The sequence below is a fragment of the Drosophila bipectinata genome, chromosome XR (genome assembly GCF_030179905.1).
Source record: "Drosophila bipectinata strain 14024-0381.07 chromosome XR, DbipHiC1v2, whole genome shotgun sequence".
NCBI classification, from domain to species: domain Eukaryota; kingdom Metazoa; phylum Arthropoda; class Insecta; order Diptera; family Drosophilidae; genus Drosophila; species Drosophila bipectinata.
Window position 1 is genome coordinate 24483582 of NC_091735.1, and position 21336 is coordinate 24504917.

Here is a 21336-nt window from a genome sequence, read left to right on the forward strand (position 1 = left end):
AAAATGGCGCATTTAATATTTCCGTTTCACTAAGCCAAAAAAGTTTCCCCCCCATTTTAGCGCCCACACAATAAAGCCACTTTAGAAAATTTACAAAAAAAGGGGTTAAGACTAAGGGGATACTCTTTAAAATGAATTGGATAAAATAAAATAATATAAAATTTCAAGAAAAAGTGTTTAAATAACTTTAGTTTTGTATCCCTAACCCTTTTAAGACCCTCTCTATAATACCCACGTTATACCCACCATTTCGTGGCTCCCATTGTAGCCAAAATTCGTGGCTTTCCGCGGAGGAGCGAGGGGGGCACTAGAGGGCTCATTGCACAAAAGAGGGTGGTGGTAGTAGTAGTGGTGGAAGAGAATAAATGGGTTGGTTGCGGAATGGCGGGGGAAGAGTTGAGGATTGAGGCATTCAAATTTTGGCCGTGTACTGCTTGACCCTAAATCACTGGCCACGACTGTGCGGCCAGTGGCTGGCGGCTGGTGGCCAGGCTGCTTAACCCTCCAACAATCGCCACCCATCACCACCCCCCACCACTCGCCTTAACCCGTTTGACACTGCGGCAGTCATCGATTAATTGCGTGAACAAGAGGGCGGAGGAAGTGCATCAAACTGCAAGCTGTTCAAAAAGGCTGACACAGAAGAGTGTGTGGGTTAAGGACACCCACCCACCCACGACCCCCTGCGATTGATCAACGACACCCCAGAGGCACTTCCACACACACACCAACTTTAACCCGTTTGTTGTTAAAAATGTTGAATTTTAAAGCACTGCCGAGGCCTTTTTGGCCATCAATTGCTGGCAATTATAAGCCGAATTGCATTTTCCAATAATGCTGCCATGCAACCTCGCACTCTTGGCTCACCCTCCATCCTCTGGTTTTGTTGGCCAAAATTGTTTAGCATCGTTTCAGGCCTAATGCTAATTTCGCGCCGTCTGCCGCCATAAACAACATGAGGGCTGGTCACGCCGAGGCCCTCAATACCTCTACACTTTCAACCAACAGCCCTCTAGCCTCTACCCCTTAACCCTTTTCTGGCCAATAGTCCTGCCCTTTGACCTGCCCTGCCCCCCTTCCTGATTTTTTTTTTTTTTTTGGGCCACTTGTTTTGGGGCGAGCGCGTGATTTCATTTTGAATGCGCTTCAAATTCTCATTAATGGGGAACAAATGTTGCACGGAAATAAAGGATACAAAAGGGGCAAAGGATAATAAATAAAAGTAATATTAAGAAAAAGGAAAGGAACGAAAAGTAGAGAAAGGAAAATAGGAAATAGTTGGTATTCGAGTTAGAAATAGTTAGTATAGTTAGTAAATAGGAATTAGGAAATAGTAAAGCACTTCTTTAATTCCATTCTCCGAACAGTGAAATTTTTCTTCCATCCCCAAATTTCAAGGTCATTAAGCTTTGTTGCATACATCCTTGAAAAAGCCTTCTTTCAGCTTAGTAGGAACTTAAATCGTCTTACACTTAATTAAAAATATCCTTTCATACTTTTCCTTGAAAATTTCACTTTTAGAACATCCTCTGAACATGAATTAAAATCCTCTCCCATTTCCTCTAATTTTCAAGGTCATTAAGCATTATTTCATACATTCTCTTCAGCTTAGTAGCCACTTAAAGTTTCGCATCCTCCGATGCCTTGAATTCTTGTGCATTTTGTGTATGGATGCCCTGGACCGACCAGGTTTGCATTCATGGTTTCTCCACGACTAGAGTCGATGCCATTGTCCTTTGGGTCCAAAAGGACAAAAGGATTTTGTTGCAAACAACAAGAATGGTGAAGGGGAAAAGAATTGGCCAAAGAAAGCCATAATAAAGCCGCACAATAATAACAACAACAACAACAGAATAAATCCAAAAGAAAAGCAAAGCAAAAGCAAAGCACAACGTGGAAAAATCCTTTTGTGTCAATTTTAAAGCCATCAGGATCAGGACAAGAGAAAATCGCGACAAGGATAAAAATAAAATCAAGTGTGAAATGTACTTGAAGTTAAAAGTGTGCAAAATATTTTCGGATTAAAATTTAAATACGTGATATAATATAATAATTAAAAGACAAGATAAGAAGGGATAAACCATAAATATTAAGTATACGCCATGTATAAAATATACGCCTTTCGAAAAAAACGGGAACCCTTTTAAAATATCAAGTATACGTATACGTATATCAAGTATGTTTTATTTATTTAAAAACTATAATAAATTATCAAAATAATTGCTAGTAATAGAATATTTATATTGAAAATATTAAGTATACGCCATATAGGCCCCTATATAAAATTAATGCCCCTTAGATTATTAAATATTCGCCTTAAGTGTTATAGATTCTGATCTTCTATTTGTTTAATTTAATTAAGAAAGTATTAAAGAACTTTAAATAATTACATAAATAATAATAAACCTTAAAAACATTTTTCATATTTTTAAAATATTAAGTATACGCCATGTAGGCTAAAAGTGACTCCTTTTAATATGAAGTATAGACCTTGAAATAAATTATTAAAAATTATCCATAAACACATTTACAAGAAAAAAACCTTAGAAATATTTTTTTTATAACAATATCAAGTATACGCCTAGTAATATTAGTCTAATAACAACTGTTTTAAAGTTTTTTTTTTTTTAAGGAGAAACTATTTTAAACATCCTTTTCTGTTATATTAAGTCCTTCCTCTCGATTTCCTTTACATTCAAACTTTTTCTCAAATTTCTTTCTCTTTTTTTCTGTTTTTCTGTTGCTTTTTTTATTCCTGCTGCTATAAAATTTGAAAAAACAACATAAGCAGAGCGGGACGTGCCTGTCCTGGCCGCTGTCTCACATTAAAGTTGTGTTTTGAGGCTGTTCCAAAAAAACAAAAAATAAAAAAATAAAGAGAAATCTCGGCAAAAAGTTGTCTTTGATTTTGTGTGTGTGTGTTTTTTTTTCTCCATCATTTCTTTAGTCTCCCTTGCCCCCAACCTCTCTCTCTCGGTGCCTCTCCTACTCTAGTGAATCCCTGTTTGGGGAACGTGTCGAGGAGCAGACAGAGTGGGGAGCGTTGGAGCGAGAAACGGAAAGAGAAATGGGAACAGGCTGGCGCGCATTTTGGCAGGCATTAATTTCTCCCGTGTGTCACATAACGGGACTTCTCATTCTACTTTACCGTTGCTTGTACTGTTATTTTTTTCCATCTTAGTGATGACATTTATTGATTTTAAAGATTTTGATGAGAAAATATCAAGGATATATTTTAACATAAAAGATAAAAGTTATTATTTAAAATTGTTAGGAATTTTAATTTAAAGAAACTTGAAATACGTTTATTATAATTTATTTAAAATTTTAATATTTTAAAATTATTTTTATATAGCTTCTTTGGGCTAAGGTTGGTGTTTTGTGATTTTATTACTTCACCTTATTTGTTGGGTAATGTTTTATAATGTTTTAATAATTTTTTCTTTTGCCAAGAATAAGCTATTTTTTTTTTTTATTTTTTATTCTTTGCTGCTTTTTGTATTTCTTGGCTTGCACCCTAAAAACCAGCACATAAAACTATTTTTAAACACTAAACAGCTTTCATCAAAATGTGATTAAAAATGTGTCTTTCTATTTCTGCTTTTCAATTAAGTTTTCATTTATTTTCGTCTCATTTTTTTTTTTTTTTGCTAAAATCCTTTTGGCAGATAAAAGACTTTTTCCTTTGTGCACATTAATTATGTCAGCTTTTAAGTTTCGCCCGTGTCCTGGCCCGGATCACGGGGATTATTATTAATATGTGCAGTGGTCATTTTCCCGGATTTGGACCCTGGAACCCAGTTGCTCCTTCTGTCTGCATGTCCTTTGAAGTACTTTTCGCTGCTGTTCTTTTTTTATTTATTTATTTCTTTTTTTTTATTTGGTTTGCTCTCTGAATGTGCGTAAGGTCATCAAATATAAATTGCGGGTGTCTGCGTCTTTCTGAAAATTTTTGGTTGAACCAGGCTGGTTCCGCAATTGAAAGCTGCAAGTGCGAGGGTTAATTGAAGAGTTACAAGTATATAATAAATTAAAAACTGGAAAATTTCTATAAATTATTATAAAATAGCTTTTTTAAATTGTATACTCTATGTTTAAAATACAAATATTTCATAATTTCAAATAGAGAGACCCTTAGAACTTTAGCTTTACCACTCGTTCTGTTTTGCATTTTCTGCTGCTAGCAGCAACAGCGCCAGCGTCAACGTCAGCAGCAGCGGCAGCAGCCACGGCTGCTTCGATGGTCCACACACATCAGAAGGATCCGCAGGATCCATCCATTGGCTTGTTGCCGTGGTCGCATTAACTCTTCAGTGCCGTCGCGGGTCGACGGCGTCGTCGCCCACGTCAGCGCTAAAAATAATAGGCCGCCTGTGTGCATACAAATGAGTCCCGTGAGGGGGGGATGGGCAAAATGCACTTACAAAAAATATATAAACTTATAAATAGAAAACTTAATTTTTTTCAAATGAATTAAACTAAAAAAAAATTTTTTTTTTCATAAAAATTAAATTTTTTCAAGTGTGGCTGTGCGGGGGTTTTAAGCTTCGAGCATGCAATTATGCCGGCAGCCCTCTGGCTCTCCGTGCCATCCTCCACCCCCTTTCCACACACCTTCCTCCACCGCCTGGTGCCCTCCTGTCCTTTTCTTTATGGCCATGCTCTGGCGCCTGTGTGTCTGAGTTTTTCATTTTTTTTATTGCAACTATTTGCATGACAGCGTATAATAATTTACTCGTTAAAAAAAAGATCTCACTTTGGTGGCATAATTAACGGCAACTCTACCGAAAACCACCCCATCGCCCCCAAAGCACTTGTTTTATTTTTTGTTTTTATTTAAATTCTTTTTGTTTGTTCAAGTTTTATTTTGTTGATGGTCTTTTCTGGTCTTTTTGTTATGTCATATATATTTGCTTATTTTTTATTTCTTGGCTTTTGTTTGTAGTTTTATATTTATTTTTTTGTATATTTTTTTGTGACCTCTTCGGCAGGTTGTGCTGCATAAATATTTAATTTATTTCCATTTATGTTTTTCGTCCACAAATAAATTATTATTATACGGCTTCGTTTACTTGCTCTCTTTTTTATATTTTATATTCATTGAAAAAATCTATATATGTATATAGTATTTTGATGCGAATGCATTTTGAAATTTATCACATTTAATACTGGAAAATTTGTCATGTGATTTAGTGTCACGAATTTATTTATAAGTTAATGCCGGAATATGCATTTTATGGCGCATTTCGCAATGCAATTAATTATTTATTTATTATTATAAATTAATCACGAACAGCCGCACCCACTTCTGGCATCTATGTATGTGAATTTTTTTTATTTTTTGTTCAATCACGTACAAAATCACATTTATTTATGGCCAAAGGAAGGGTTAAGCGGTTGCGGTTATCGATATAGTAAACGAGTTTGAGGGATTGGAAAGGAAAAAGGATGGAAAGGGAGGAATTTATGGTGGATTTTATTTTTGTGAAAATGTTAATTTAAATATATTAAAATATTGATATTAAATTCTATTCAAAAAAAATCGATAAATGTCGATAATTATCAATACTAATTTATTGAAATAATCGCTTATTATTTTAATAACATAATAACATAACATATTAATTATTTTTCATAGTTTTTCCTCTTATCTAGTTTAGTTTTTCCACTAGGTATCCCTTGAAGGTTTCATGCCATTTAATCTTTTAAAAATCCTATCGAATTCCGGCAGCCTAAGGGCCATCTCTAGCTATTTAAAAAAAAACCAGCACACCCATTTCGGGTCATCCAGCCAAAGAATTTTAATGCGCTGAATGGGAAATCAAAGGCAAACATTGTAAACTGAGACGTGCCTCAATGCGAATGCCCGCAACAATTTGCCGGACATTATGACGCGGCATCATCGTTTTTCCATTACCCTTGCCGTTTTCCATTTTCCGGCTGAATGTTGCAGATTCTCTGAAATGTTCTTAAGCAAGGTATATGACAAAATATGGACATACTTTTTAAAAAAATAAATAAAATAAATAAAAAGTCATAAAATTAATTAAATTCTAGTTAGGCCAAAATAATTCAAATATTTGGCAATAAAAAATCTTCAAAATGTTAAAAATTGTCTAAAGAGCATGCCATATTCTTTTTCCATTTCTATGGCAAGTTCTGTCCATTATTATATTCCCTTTGGGCTTCGTTTTTTGGCTTGGCTTGGACCGACTTCCTTTATGACTGCCAAATGCACTCTCCACATGACCCAACTGCCTTTAACCCCTCCAATGGACTCTGCCATCGTTCAAAAAAATAAAAGAAAAAATACTGAATCGTTTGGAGTTTGAAAAGCTGTTGCCAGTTATTGTCTCGCCGCCCCCACAAAAAAGTATGCTACACATATTGGAGATGCTTACTCCTCCCGAAACTGAGAGAGAAAGTCGCTCCATTTTTTTTAGCCACTGGCACTGCCATCAATAAATAATAAATTGCCTATAAAAACTGATAAATTCATTGATGAATCTGAAGCGAGCGAATGTACCCATAAATGCCAGACTGCCATATTTGCAGCCACGCCTTCTTAATCCGCCCCAGCCACGCCCAGTATTCATATTTTTTTTTTTTTTGTAAGTGAGTAATGGAAATTCATGATAATAAATGTATGTGGGTGGGGGAGATTACGATATTTTTGGGGTGGAGTTTCTCAATGCGTCTTGCATTTATATTTTTTTTTGCTCTTATTCGGGCATTCTTTCTACTATCTGGTCATTTTAAGATACTTGAGCTATGGAAAGGCACTGAGAAAAATTATAAGGATTTGAAAGAGGTTTTCTATAATATTCTTATTCGTTTTTTTTTAAATTATGTTTTTATATGTATATATTGAAAAAAAATTAGAGTTCAAGTAATAAAATATTTCTAAGAAACTAATAAATATTTTCCCAACATTTAAATAAATTCTATAATTTTTCAACTTAATTTTAAAATTTTTCATATAATTAATATACTTTCATATTATTTTGAATATATTTTTTACAAATTCCCTTTACCCATATTTTTGTTTCTAGCCCTTTTGCAGTAAAACCCAAGTAAACCATCTATTTATGGCTCTTTTTGAAATCTGTTACCAAGCTTGTCCATCTACTAGCCATTTTTTTGTCTATTTATTCCCCAAATATTCAATTCAAACATTGATTTATGTTATTTTTTGTTGCTGCAAGCACAATGGCCAAGAAAACGAGAGAACCAAATTCACATTTAAGCCTTCAGCCTGGCAGTTTAGCCGGACTAAGGCTATATAGGGGGATATTGACCGAAAGTGGGTGCTAACTATTACAGATTTTTGGATTTAATTTCTATCTTCTCTTTTGAGTTTTAAGGTGATTATTTTATGAGCCCTATCAAACCTCTTTATGATGTTCTCATAATTAAAGCTATAAATAAACCTTTTATTTAATTATAATTTTCCTTTACCCTTTCACCAAACTTAAATCAAAGCCTAGCCGTTTATGTTTCCAAGGCTTCGCTTTTCCTTTTAATTTTGTGTTTATTTAATTTTCCTGGCACGTGAAAAATGCCAGAAATTTATCGCATTTTCATCTGAGACATGGCCTGAGACGTGGTGGAGGCACCTTCCCTCATCCCATCCATCTATTTTCTGGGGCTATCATCCATCCATTCATCTATTTTTGATTTACTTGAGAAAAACGAGAATCGCAGACAAACATTATTTCCTTGACACTCTCTTTTGTTTGCGTTTTATTTTTTTATATATTTATTTTGATTTTTTGTTGGTGTTGTATTTGTTGTTGTTGTGGATTTTGGTGTTTTTTTGTTTTATTTTTGTGCTTGCTTTTTGTTAAATGTAATTTTAAGTGACGTCGCCAAAGTTGAGACGTGACAAAATTACAAAATATTTTGTAAGCTCTTAAAACCGTTGATGCCAGCAAGGATGGCATGCCGGTGGGTTAAAGTGTGGGGCAGGAGGGGGCCACAGGACATGGCCATAACATGGCCCATAACAATAAAAACAAATAGAAGCAACAACAAAAACAACCAACATAATACTTAATAACGTGCATTTTGATGTTGTCGCGGTTATTCCGGAGCTGGAGTCTGAGTTTTAGGATGTTTTTGTTGGTTGGATTTGGATTAAGGATTAAGGAAGAAAGTGGAGCGTTGGGGCGTAAGGGCGTGGTCTTAGCCATTGGAGGGATTCCCATACTTTTTGTGCCAAACTGGGCACATCAAAGGCACAGTTTCTTGTTCCATTTTTTTTTTTTTTTTACTTTTTTTTGTGGGGTGTCCTTTGCAAAGTCCAGGACACTACCAAACAAAATAGTTTGCCTAGAAGCCCAAAACTATTTGAAGTTTTGGGGACTTTTTCCACAACAAAGTCCCGGGCAAACACAACACAACACAAAGTAAGAAAAAGCAACAAAATTAACAGTCGAAAGTTGTCAGAAAACTGCTTCAGGATCTTCCGGGCTATAATGGCTGAAAAGGCCATGAAAATGGTGTCCTGTTTGGAATAATGTCAAGTGCTCTAATTGAAGTCATTCCAGTAGCTGAATATATTTTTTTTTATTAAAATATATTTGAAAACAAAAAAAAAAAATGATTTTGAACTTGAACCTTAAAAGATTGTGAAAAAATTAATGAAACAATCGACAATATGGAAATATTGAAATGTTAAAAAGTATTATTTTAGAAAAAAGACAAAGTTTTTAAACTTTAGGCTCAGAATCTGTAGAACAAGTTACTAAGTATATATTTAAAAATTATTAAAAATATGGAAGTACTAAAAACAACGTAAAAGTTAAAACTTTAAAATTCCTAATAAATTAAATACTCAAAAAATAGCTTAAAGCCTAATAGAAATTTACTTTGATAAGTAAAGAAATAAATATTTTTATCTCCACATCCAAAAATATTTAACCCCCTAAATACCACAGCCATAACTGCTCAAAACCAACCAAAAGAAACTCTGTAATAAATACTCACAATTATAGTAATTATTTGAATAATTTTAGCCCAAATAACAATGTAACATTGCAGCCATTTGTCTGCCAGCTCACGAGATAATTGGTGAAATGAATATTTGGCAGCAGCATAATGCAATGAAAAGGCTTCACGTTCAACCTTCCACACAGAGTCTTGCACACAGACAAAGGCCGCAACGAGAATGTAAAGTGAATTAAAGAGGGGGTAACCCGCCATCCTTGAAATGTGAATTATCCTTGTACCGACACATATATCATATATCTACATACATATATATATATATAATATTATATATCCATATATTCTGGGAAAACATGACTAGCTTTTTTGGTTCGTTCTGTATTTTGTTGTTTTTTTTTTTATTTTGTCAAGGCACATCTACTTAACAAGGCAGGAGCGTAGCTAGCTAGCTGGGGGGGAGGTGTGATGGGCGAGTCGGGCAAGCGAATGCGGCTTGCCTCTTATTATGGTACAGAAGCGGCAAAAATAATTTCCACATGAATTACCAAACGGAGAATGCACTCACTAATTAGATGCATAATTAGACATGAAGTTTTGAGCTTCATCCGGGTGAGTTTTCATCCAGGAGCGTAGAGGCCAGGCTAGGGGGAGGAATTAAAGGGTTTAAGCATGTTTAAAATTGATTGGATTTTTAAAGTGGGTTTTAGGTTTATTTTTTTAATAACAGGGATTGCAAATAATCTTTTTAAAATAATATTTCTATTTTTACTTTTTTAAAAATCTCTCTCTGTTTAAAATTTTCTTTGAATTTCCTTCAATCCTTCTGACAATAGTCCTTTGTCCTCCATTCTTGTTGGTCTGTCTTCTTGGCTAATTCAGTTTGTATTCCCCACTTTAGCTCTGTTTTGGCCAATTCGGTTAACTTCAGTTTGGAATATTGGTTCTTAATTGAAGTTCAGCTACGACTTGGTATCGAAGATGCGGCAGCCAAGTTGCAGCTGTAGCAGGTGCAACCTAACAAAATGTGCAACAGCAGCAGGACACAAAAAAAAAAAAAAAATGAAATAGATAGATAGTGGTGTCTCTTTTGTGCATGAACAGCCATCTCTTTCTGCACCTTTAACTTTGGCCGCAAAAAGTTGGGCACGTGCAAAGTGCACGTAGCCGGAAACAAATGACATTGTCAGCGCCCTGGCCCCAAAAACTGAACAGTTGGTAGAGGCGGCCTGCCTGCCTGCCTGCCTACCCCCTTCTCTGGCCTATTCCCCCCTTTTTCTGCAGCCCATGTCCTAGCTAGCTGCTGTCCTGTCGAGAAGAAATCCCAGCTAAGCATTTCCGGTCGCGTTTCAACTTCCCCTGGCTTCGTTTATTCTCTCTTTTTTTCTCTCTTTCTTGCATCTCTTTCTACTTTCACATGTGTGTGTGTGTGTGTGTGCCTGCCTTAGTGTGTGTGACAAGGCCATTAGCAATAGCGGCTTTGGCAGCCACAAAAGTTGAAGGCGCATCCTTGCAGCTGCCATTTTATGACAGTCTTTTGTTGTCGGCTCCTAACTGAGGGATCTTTTTTTTTGCTTAAACTTTTCTAAAAACAAAAAATACGAAAAACAAGCATTAAAATATACAAAAGAACAACATATTTTAATAATAAAATAACCCGGTACCGGTAAATATACCCGGTACTTCTAGACATATCTCGGGCTTTAAATCCAAAAAAAAGAATAGGGATCCCAAACAAGGTATCGAATATATTTAAGACCTTAAACAGATTTATTTATTAACTAATCATAAGGTCGTGGTTAAGTTACATAATATTTATCAAGTCTCTAAATAAATGGACAATAATTATAGCTTTTTTTTCTAAGTGTAATCACCTTGACTGCTCCATGGATTATTATCAAAGTTTCTGGTATTCTGGTGTAACATTTGCGGTTAAATGGCCTGACAAACCGGGCAGTACTCTGCCAATTAGTTCAATTAATGCCACTCCATAGTACTCATTCGGAATTTTGAATTAATTCCCATTCCCTTCCAATTCCTTACCATTCCAGGTGGCAGCTTGGGCAGCACAGGTGGCAGCAATATCGGGGGCATCAATGCGGAGTGTCCGACGGACTCGTTTCGTTGCAACAACGGCAAGTGCATCTCGCACCACTGGGTCTGCAATTACCAAAAGGACTGTGACGATGGCGAGGACGAGATGCAATCCTGTCGTAAGTATTCCCATTAAATATATATCACCTATATATATATACATAAGTATTAACCACAGACTGGTGTAATTAAAATATGAAATGAAAAGAATAATAAGTGTATATATATGGGATGGATGGTGTGATTTTTCGCCGCCAGATTTCATTATAAGGGAAATCAAAGAAAATATTCAAGTGCCTCCTCCATAAAACGATTAAATCGAATTTAACTCGATAATTCCGCAGAAATTTCAACGGCGCTGTGTGCGGTCGATCGAAGTACTCGCCATTTAATTGTATTATTAAAATGCAAATTATGTTTTTGGACTTAATTAAGGCATGGCTTTAAATGGTTCTTTTTATAGGAAATTGTTTTATTTTTTTTCGAAAAAAATAAGGGATGTTAATGTTATTTTAGAGAAGGTGTAACTTAATTAATTTCTATTTTTAAACATTTTATTTTATTTTTAACCTAAAATCCATGAATTTTAAACAAAAAACTTAAAAATTGGCATCACTATTAAAAAAAAATCTTAAATTTGGCAGCACTGTTTAAAAAGCAAAGTATAAATAGGCAGCACTGTTGAAGAACAAGAACCAACATTAAAAAAAAAATAACTCTCCTTGAAAAAAACTGAAAACAATGATATTTTTCTTTTAAAAACTTATTTCTAAATATATCAAAGCTTTTAATTTATTTCCCTAAAAATTCTTAAATATTTTGTATTAAAAAAAATACCAATTTTTACAGCCCCACCGGAATGCGAGACCCCACAGCTAAATTGCGGACAGTATGTTTTCAACAAGACGTACTGCATTCCGCCGCACTATCGCTGCGATATGATCGAGGATTGTGAGGACAAGTCAGACGAGGCCCAGTGCAGTAAGTACAACTTGTCCACATATATCAGAATATATATATATATGGTATGAGAAAACTGATACCCAAGCACGCCTTTTCTCGCTTTCAATGTAAATTTGTTGACTCGACAAATATTGGTTAGCTAGAAACTCATCCCTGTTCCACCGAATCCTTTCGCTGGTTTGCCACAGAAGGAGGAAGATGGAGGATGGTGCGGCTAAAGGATTGCGGATAGCAACAATTTGCTTAGCAAAATGTTTACATTTTATTATACCAATTTTATTTATGCAAATTTCAACAAATTCACATGAACACGGCGAAGATGTAAAGTAAAACCGAAAAGCAAAATGGGAAATAGGAAATGGGGGGATAGGAAGCCCGCAGTTTCTTCCCGAAACTCTATTACATAAATATTCATGCATATATATATTTTAAACAAGAGATATATACGTATACTTAACTGGAAAATCCCCAAGGTAAAGGCCACAAATTAGCGAGGAAAACTCAAGATGAACATTTCCGCACACCAACAGAAATGGATCAATTTGATGGAGGGCCATAAATCTTATTCCCCAAGTTTGGAAGAGTGGGGGCGGGGGCTCGGACAGAAAAGGGTCGGGCCCAATGGGGCTAAGGTTAACCCTTTGGTTATCGCCTGGGCTAGTTGCACACCGGGAATGTGAATTGATGATGGCCAACTCAAGTTGTTTCAGTTCATGGCCGGAATCGCAAATGAACTAAAGTTAACTTCCACGACGACCGTTTTCCACACAAAGTGATGAAAGCCAGAAAAGTGATGCTCTCTTTGAAAGTTTTTACAGCATATTTAGGCCAATTGCTATTGGAGAAAAGAATGTATCCCAAAAAGGTCCGAACTTCAAATGGGCATTGTGAGGCTTTTAGATGAAGTCTGAAATCTACTACCTTGGCTTGGGTGATTTTGGTTACAAATTTAGTTAGGGGGTGGGTAACATAAGTGAAAAGTTGGGGAGACCTCTACTTTAAAACCCACAAAAATGGGGTTATCCCCTTCTGGCCTCAGAACGATGTCCATATCGTCTCCAATTTTGATTCGATTTTTAAGCGGAATACTTTAAACAATTTCTAGATCAATTTGCCACCATTCTGCATCAAAATCCCGACACAAAATATTTTTTCGATTTTTTGTCCCTTTTTCCTGAAGGGACCCCTTGAAAATGGGGTTTTCCCCTATAGGGCCCACTGGGATGACTATATCTTCCCCAATTCTCATCCGATTCTCAAGCGGAGTACCTTAAACGATTCCTAGATCGATTTGCCATCATTCTGCATCAAAATCCCGACACAAAATATTTTTCAGATTTTTTGTCCATTTTTCCTGATGGGACCCCTAGAAAATTGGGGTTTCCCCTATAGGGCCCACTGGGATGACTATATCTTCCCCAATTCTCATCCGATTCTCAAGCGGAGTACCTTAAACGATTTCTAGATGGATTTGCCACCATCCTGCATCAAAATCCCGACACAACATATTTTTTCGATTTTTTGTCCATTTTTCCTGATGGGACCCCTAGACAATGGGGGTTTCCCCTATAGGTCCCATTGCGATGGCTATATCTTCCCCAATTCTCATCCGATTCTCAAGCGGAGTACCTTAAACGATTTCTAGATGGATTTGCCACCATCCTGCATCAAAATCCCGACACAAAATATTTTTTTGATTTTTTTTTCCATTTTTCCTGATGGGACCCCTTGAAAATGGGGTTTTCCCCTAAAGGGCCCACTGCGATGGCTATATCTTCCCCAATTCACATCCGATTCTCAAGCGGAATACCTTAAACGATTTCTAGATGGATTTGCCACCATCCTGCATCAAAATCCCGACACAAAATATTTTTTCGATTTTTTGTCCATTTTTCCTGATGGGACCCCTAGAAAATGGGGGTTTTCCCTATGGGACCTAGAACGATGTCTATATCTTTCCTAATTTTCATCCGATTCTCAAGAGGATTACCTTAAACGATTTCTAGATGGATTTGCCACAATTCTGCATCAAAATCCCGACACAAAATATTTTTTCGATTTTTTGTCCATTTTTCCTGATGGGACCCCTTGAAAATTGGGTTTTCCCCTATAGGGCCCACTGCGATGGCTATATCTTCCCCAATTCTCATCCGATTCTCAATCGGAGTACCTTAAACGATTTCTAGATCGATTCTCCATCATTCTGCATCAAAATCCTGAGACAAAATATTTTTTCGATTTTTTGTCCATTTTTCCTGATGGGACCCCTAGAAAATGGGGGTTTTCCCTATGGGACCTAGAACGATGTCTATATCTTTCCTAATTTTCATCCGATTCTCAAGCGGAGTACCTTAAACGATTTCTAGATCGATTTTTTATCATTCATGATCAAAAGCCTGAGACAAAATATTTTTTAGATTTTTGTCTTCATTTTACCCTTATGGAACCCCTAAAAATGGGGTTTTCCACAATGGGCCCCAGAACGATGTCTGTATCTTCTCCAATTTGGATCCGATATTTAAGCTGAATATTTTAATAGTATTCTAGTTTAATTCCCCATTATTTTTTATCTAAATTTAAAGCCAAAGTTTTGCTTTAATATTTTTTTTTAAATTATTTTTTAACCAAAGATTAAAAAATTGAGCATTATTTCGATTCCCACTAAACCCGCACTCCATACTTCCTAAATGTCCTTTCGTTTCTAAAAGGATATGCAGCGTTTTTAAATATTTCTTTATAAAACAAACCATCTAGAGTATTCTCCTTTCCCTACAATATCTTTCCCTCAAGGGCTCTTTTTCATTCGTAATGAGCAATTTCCGCGAAAAAGTTTTCTTTTTCACTTTCGGCGGGACAGACAACCGATTAATTTTAACCCTTGGCACTTGGGGAATATTTATCGCTGATGACTTTAATAATTCGCTGACAGTCGGTTTGGTCTAAAGGGGGTGGTGGGATGGGTGGGATGGGGGTTGAGGAGCCTTGGCACCCATTTATTTCTGAGATGGCCCCCTTTTCGGGCTTCCGCCGTCCATGTCTTGAGCAGTCTGTTGTCTGCTCGTTGAGGAAAGAATTTAATGCATTTTCAACAGCTCTCGCTCGACTGGACTTTGTGCAGCTTTCCCACCGAGGAAAGCGAGAAAAGCAAGGAAAAGCCTTATGGCTTTCTATTCTCCCTCTCACTCTCTTTTCCTTTTGAGGATTTTCCCTCCCTTTTTGGCATAAAGTTCAAGTGCATTCAGCCAGCAGACTGTGAGCCGCACATTTTGATTAAAACTTTTGCCAAAAGGTGGGTGGGTGGTTGGTGTGGGTGTGGGTGTGGGTGTGGGAAAAGCATGGGATAAGGATACCCGCTGCCACTCTCTGTGGCATGCAGCATGCGGCATGTCCATGCAAATCGCCAAAAAGTACTGGAGACTTGTAGAAGCATTTATTGCTTGTTATTTAAGATTTATGCATACATCCGCACACTAACCCGCACACACACACCGATAGCCAAACAAATATTTAAATATCTTTGAGGCGACCAATTTTCAAGTGTTTTATCCCCTCACCATCCGCCCTTTATCCCCTCTTCAGCCTCTATAATTTCCTTGGGAGAAGTCCTTGCCGGCTTTCTTGAGAACAAGTTTCAGCTTCCAGCTTTGACGACTCTCTCGCCTGTCTCGTAAAATACGGCTAGACAAACGCCTCACAACTTTGTCCTGGCGAAGGTCCTTCCTGTGGGTGTCTGTCAGTGTCCTGTGTCTCTTTCTAGCCAACTAGCTCTGTTTGGCTCGCACTCGCATTTGCACTTGGAGGGCCAGACTAGAAGGCCAATTTGTCTTGAAAATGTATTGCTTTTAGCTTGGAAACTTGTTTTTTTTTTTCTAAAAAATCTGAAAAAAATATTAAAACTTTTAAAAAATTATAATTTTTAATTTTTTTATCAAGCTTCTAGTTTTTTTTTATTTATTCGTAGTAAACTTTAAGTGAAAAGTTCAAAACTTGATAAGTTTTTTAATATATTATTTAACATAAATATAAAAATTTCCTAAAAAAAATATATTATGTACAACAAAATATAATATAGTTTTATTTTAGAAAAATAAAAACCAAATGGAATTATTTTTTAAAATTTTTTTTATTTATTAAAATATAAATAATGATAATTATTTATTATTTTGTTAATTGTATGCATTTATACACTGTTACCCCCTAAAAACCAACTAAAAAAGAGAAGGAGATAGTGTGGTGGAAAAAGGATAGCATTAGATTGGCTCGCTCCTCACTCCTTTTTGGCGCAAAAAGTTTCTCCGTCCCAGGATCAAGTTTAAATTTAATTTTAATTTAATAAGACGTTGCCGTAAAACGAGTGTACAAAGCCAGTAGTGGAAAGTGAGGAGGAGAGACTCCCCCCTTATCATGCCCCCTCCTTTTTAAGGGGGGTGGGGGGAGAAGCAGTGGGTTACAGCAATCAGGACATCTCTTTCGCACTATGTTACACAATAATTTATCGCGCTTAAATGGCGACAAAATGTTCACTCTTATTGCGTTCTTAACAAATTTATTTTGCGTACGTGTCAACGCGTCGTCGTCGTCTTCTTCAGTCTTCCAGGATGACAGGACGATATCCTCCAGTTCGCCCCCAAGGGCCAGGCGATGCTCTGCTTCTTCGTTATCCTTACAGTGTTGGTCCACAGACTGTGTGCTGTTAGCTGTGAGCTGTGTGTGTGTGCTTTGCCGCCTTTGTTTGCTTAATTTATGGCATATAAATATTAGAGCGGGCTTATTTCAACTATTTAATTACTTCAGGTGTTGTGCGAACAGGGTGGAATGACAACTGGGAGATAAATGAGTACATGGAGGGGGCCTCTGGGTGGGCGTTGGGAGGCCAAAGATTAAAAGGATGAGCCAAGGCTGATAATCCGCACAGACATTAACACACATTCGGGAGCCTTAATTCACAGATACATATGCTTATGTTAAAATAAACACATAAATTCTTCAAATAAACTGATTTTGGGTTGGGAATTTTCATTTCTTGGGCTTATTGGGGATAAATTTAGCTTGAAATTTTATTAAATTGTACAAACCTTAAACCGTAGAGGTAACAGGTTACAGGATTTTCTAAAAAGAGTTCTGGAGGTTTTGGAGTATTAATCAAGCTTTTAATAAAAAAAGTATTATTGTTGGAAACTAAAAAAATATCAAAATAGGTATTGATAATTGTTTTTGGGACTTGGGAATTATTTGAAAAGGCCATGACATGTTTTTATAAAATAAAACACCTATATAGTTCTTTCAAGAACTTCTGGCTCTAAAAGATTTTGTTGTTTTATTAAATTAAACCATTTTAGTTTTGGTTTGTTTTTGCTGTTATAAATTTAAAATGATTTATTAAAAATCTGTATAAAAAGTTAACAGTATCGGGTATTGTATAGTCGATCAAAATAAGGTTAAAACCTATCTTTTTTACTCTCAATAATCTACAATACAAAATTTAATAATCCAGATAGGATTATTAAATAATACTAATTATCTGTAATATTTTGTATATGATCTTTAGTAATATCTGTTCATTTTATACGCTTTTTATTATAATAGATATATTAAGCTATTTGGCTTAACTTTGTTAAGGGTAGTAATTAATTTTTGCATCTTTGTGATTATTTTTGAAAAACTTGTGTTTACAAAAACACCTCGAACTCATTCTGGAGTAAGCACTTCACTAATAACTGTGAGAACAAACAGCCAGCATCTGCTGTTGTGAAAATTTTTCCTGAAAAAGGACGAGGAGATAGCAAGAAGAGGTCCTTGGGAGTTACCTTTTCCTTTTCCACAGTACCAGTGCCGCTTACTTCGCTCGATTATTTTTGTTTCCTTTTTCGCCAGCGGTTGCGGTCGCGAGTCAACAAGCTAAGATGCACTGAAAGAAAATAAATAGAGGGATTAATTAAGTGGGATTTAAAAATTTATAAAAAAAATAGTAGAAGCTTTGAGGGATTTAGGAAAAAAAATAGTTCGAAGTATAAAAACTATGATTTTAAATTATTTTTAATTTAAATAAAGGTTAAATCAATTTATAAAAAATTTAAAATAATTTAACACTCTCTCTTAAGTTTTTCAAAACCAACCTAAAGTCCCATAGAATTTTTCCCAGTGCATAAATAGAAGCTAAAGCACTCTTACTTGTTTACCCACGCAGCTGCACTCCAAACAGATGAGCAGCCCCTCTCGAAACGAGGCAGAGCGGGTGGCTGCATGGCCAAGGGGGGCGAGCGGTGGCGGAACCAAAAAGGATATACTACCAGGAAGGCTAAGGATTTAGCAAAGCGGACATTTCGCATTTCGTTTTAATTGCAGGCAGCATCTAATGAGGCAGATATTGCTTCGTAAAAAAGTGCGTAAAAGTAAAACCAAAGGAGCGAAAAGCTTAAACCATTAAGTTCCGCCCACTTTGGGCTCCCTTTTTGGGCCCCCCCTCGGAAGCCTCCTTTAAGCCATTTTTGTTTACCTGGCTGCAAAAACTTAAGTGTTATGGCCAAGCCATCTTCCAGCTTCTGACAACTTACCTGCCCTTAGTTCTGGGAAACTAAATTAGATCTAGAAGAGTGCTAGGAAATCATAAAATCTTATTTATTTTAGATTTAAAAATTGTGTTTTTTATAGATTAGCTTTTAAGTTAAATAGAATTTTTTATTGTTTTTTTTTAAAGAGAAAAAGTTGAGTTTTAAAATTAAAGAGTTGAAGCTTTCTTTAGGGACTCCCAAAAAAGGTTGGGACTTTTTTATGATAGGAATAGCTTTTTATGGCTATATTTTTTTATATTTTTATTTTAAATCTTAAAACTTAAAAATTAAATTTAAAAAAAGCTTTTTTATTTTTAAAAATTTGACTTAAAAACAGCCAGTTTACCGGCACTATTGGCTGCCTCATAAACTGTCACCACCCTTTATGCTATTGCCTTGCCACCTACCACCCTCCACCCTTCACCCCTTGGCCGCCCCACCCCCCTCTCACACTTTCTTTTACCAATTTCTCTGGGCCACCCCTTCCACCCCCTTCTGTTACCAAGATTCTGAGTACCAGCCATTGCAGTTGACGTTTATTTGACTGCAACTGAACGTGACGCGACTCGGGCTTCAAGGACTGGAGGTTTTTGGGTGTTTGAGGGGCGTGGCACTTGTCGCGCGTAATTACACAGCCCCCCTCCTACCCTCTCCTGTCACTCTTCTTCTTAATACACGCATAAAAGTCCTGGCTTGCAATAAAAGTTAATGCCCGCCTTGGAGAAGGGAACCCAATTAGAAAGTGTTTGGTTCAAAAAAAAAAAAAGAGGCACCGAGGCGGTGTGAGCTTCTTGGCCAGAAAGTGGGTGGCACCTAGAAGGAGCCAAGCTTGTTTATAAAGTGCCAACAACAAAGCAGAAAATACTCATTTTTTTTCCTCCATTTTTGGATAAAGTTTTGTTGGAGAAAAAAAACAGAAAAGTTTTTGGAAAAAGCAAGTTTTTTTTATGACCTTGCTGCACAAATTGCAATTGTTGGCCGGCCACGCCCCCCGTTTGTCATTATGATTTGCTTTTAATGCTAAAGTTGTTCAGGAAAAGGCGTCAAAGTTAAAAAAAAATGTAAAAAAAAAAATATAAAAATGATATATAAACCAAGGACAGCTAACAAAATTTCTAATAAATTTTCTGGCTTACATTCTGGCCAAGCCACGCCCACAAATTGCAACAAAGGGTGGCAGCAGGATCACCAGGACATGCTAATGGTTAGCAAGAGGTGGGGTATAGACGTCGGGCGGATGAGGAGTCAAGTACAGTAGACAGTACAGTAGGAGGGAGAGGTTTTTTCCAGGGTGCGTGACACATTTTTATGATTACCGTCCGGGAGGGCACCGGAGTCGGTCCTAGAGGTCCTGGAGGTGCACAAAGTTTCCCTTCCGCTGCTCTACTTTGTCAATAAAAAAAGGATTAAACAAAAAATTGTTGCAATAGATGCAGAGAGAGAAAAGGGGGAGTAGAGTAGGGAAAAATATTAATTATTAAAAATAAAAAAGGAAATAAAAAGGATTATGAATTTTTAATATTTTTATAAATGCTTATGGTACAATCCACCTACCTTCTAAGCGTGTATTTTTCTGCGTGTAAAAAAGTACTACTTTTACCTGCACACGCACACTTATACCCACACACACACATCCGTACATTCACACAGACACTTACCAACACAGACAGAGAGTCGGGAGGGATACGCATTCCATTGTTGTGCTTTGGAGAAAGTTTTGCGCTGTCGGGGAATATTTATACAACTTGGCTTGTTTAACTTGCACTAATTAAGTTTGCCCGGCCACACTTGGATGCTCCCGTGTCGGTGTCCTTCTACCTCCCAGGACCTTGCTAATAGTGCGGTGGGGAGGGGATAGTATAGCGGGAGAAGGACTAACCACGAAGCAGGAGACATGCATAAAATACTCGTTGCCAAGTTTATGAGTGTCCAGAAGCCAGAAGGAAACGGGCGTAGATCAAACGGCAGGACATTCACATTTCTAGCCAGGATTTGAGCCAAGGACCTGACTTTTAGTTCAATAAAGTTGGGATTTGTTTGCTTAAGCTATTTTTAGTGAGGTTCTAGTTAGGAAACAAAAACGAAAAATCAACAGGATATATTAATCATACGCAGTGTAGGAGCTTTTAAGAAAAATATAACTCATACGCCGTATATAGTGAGTTATCTATGGTTGATTATATTTTATTATTATTTATATATTGTCATAATAAGACTAATTAATTTTAAACAGTTCTTACACCCCACACATGTCATATATCATTTCCTTAAAGTCCTCCAAAATTGCCCAACCGTTGCCCTAATTTAGACATTCAAATGCACGACTTTCGGCTGCTACCTCTTTCTTGTTAACCCAACCCTTGACTGGCCACACCCCCACTTCCGGCTGATACCCTGTAATTAAATTAATAGTTGGTTATATAGCTTTATGGTAAAAAAGGGAAATAATGTTGAGTGATATTGGCCGAGAAAATATTTTAAAGATGGCTTTTTAAAACAATTTAAAAATTAAAATCACTTAAAACTCACCCCAAATAATAGGAAATTGTAGTCTAGAACCTATTTATTTATTCCTTAATTTTTTTTGTATGTGTGTTTTGGTATTTTTAAGTTGGGATGGGTCCTACAGCGAACTACTCGATAATTTATGGCACTTTTGCCAGCCGACACACACACTCACACACGCACACACAGACATGGCACATGACTCAAGTGCACAATGCTGGGGCGACAGCCTGCCTGCCAGACAGACAGACAGATGGAGAGCCGACCGAAGGACTAA

General features: G+C 36.5%; 1 protein-coding gene across 4 annotated transcripts in view; it reads left to right on the forward strand.

The window, feature by feature from the left end:
* Window positions 1-21336, forward strand: part of mgl (low-density lipoprotein receptor-related protein megalin) — a 156599-nt gene that overhangs the window by 117862 nt on the left and 17401 nt on the right. For all 4 annotated transcript variants that reach the window (XM_070276377.1, XM_017239073.3, XM_070276378.1 and 1 more), the window contains exons 3-4: window positions 10998-11159; window positions 11890-12021. In XM_070276377.1, coding sequence (XP_070132478.1) covers window positions 10998-11159; window positions 11890-12021 — 294 coding nt within the window. The remainder of the gene's footprint in view (window positions 1-10997; window positions 11160-11889; window positions 12022-21336) is intronic.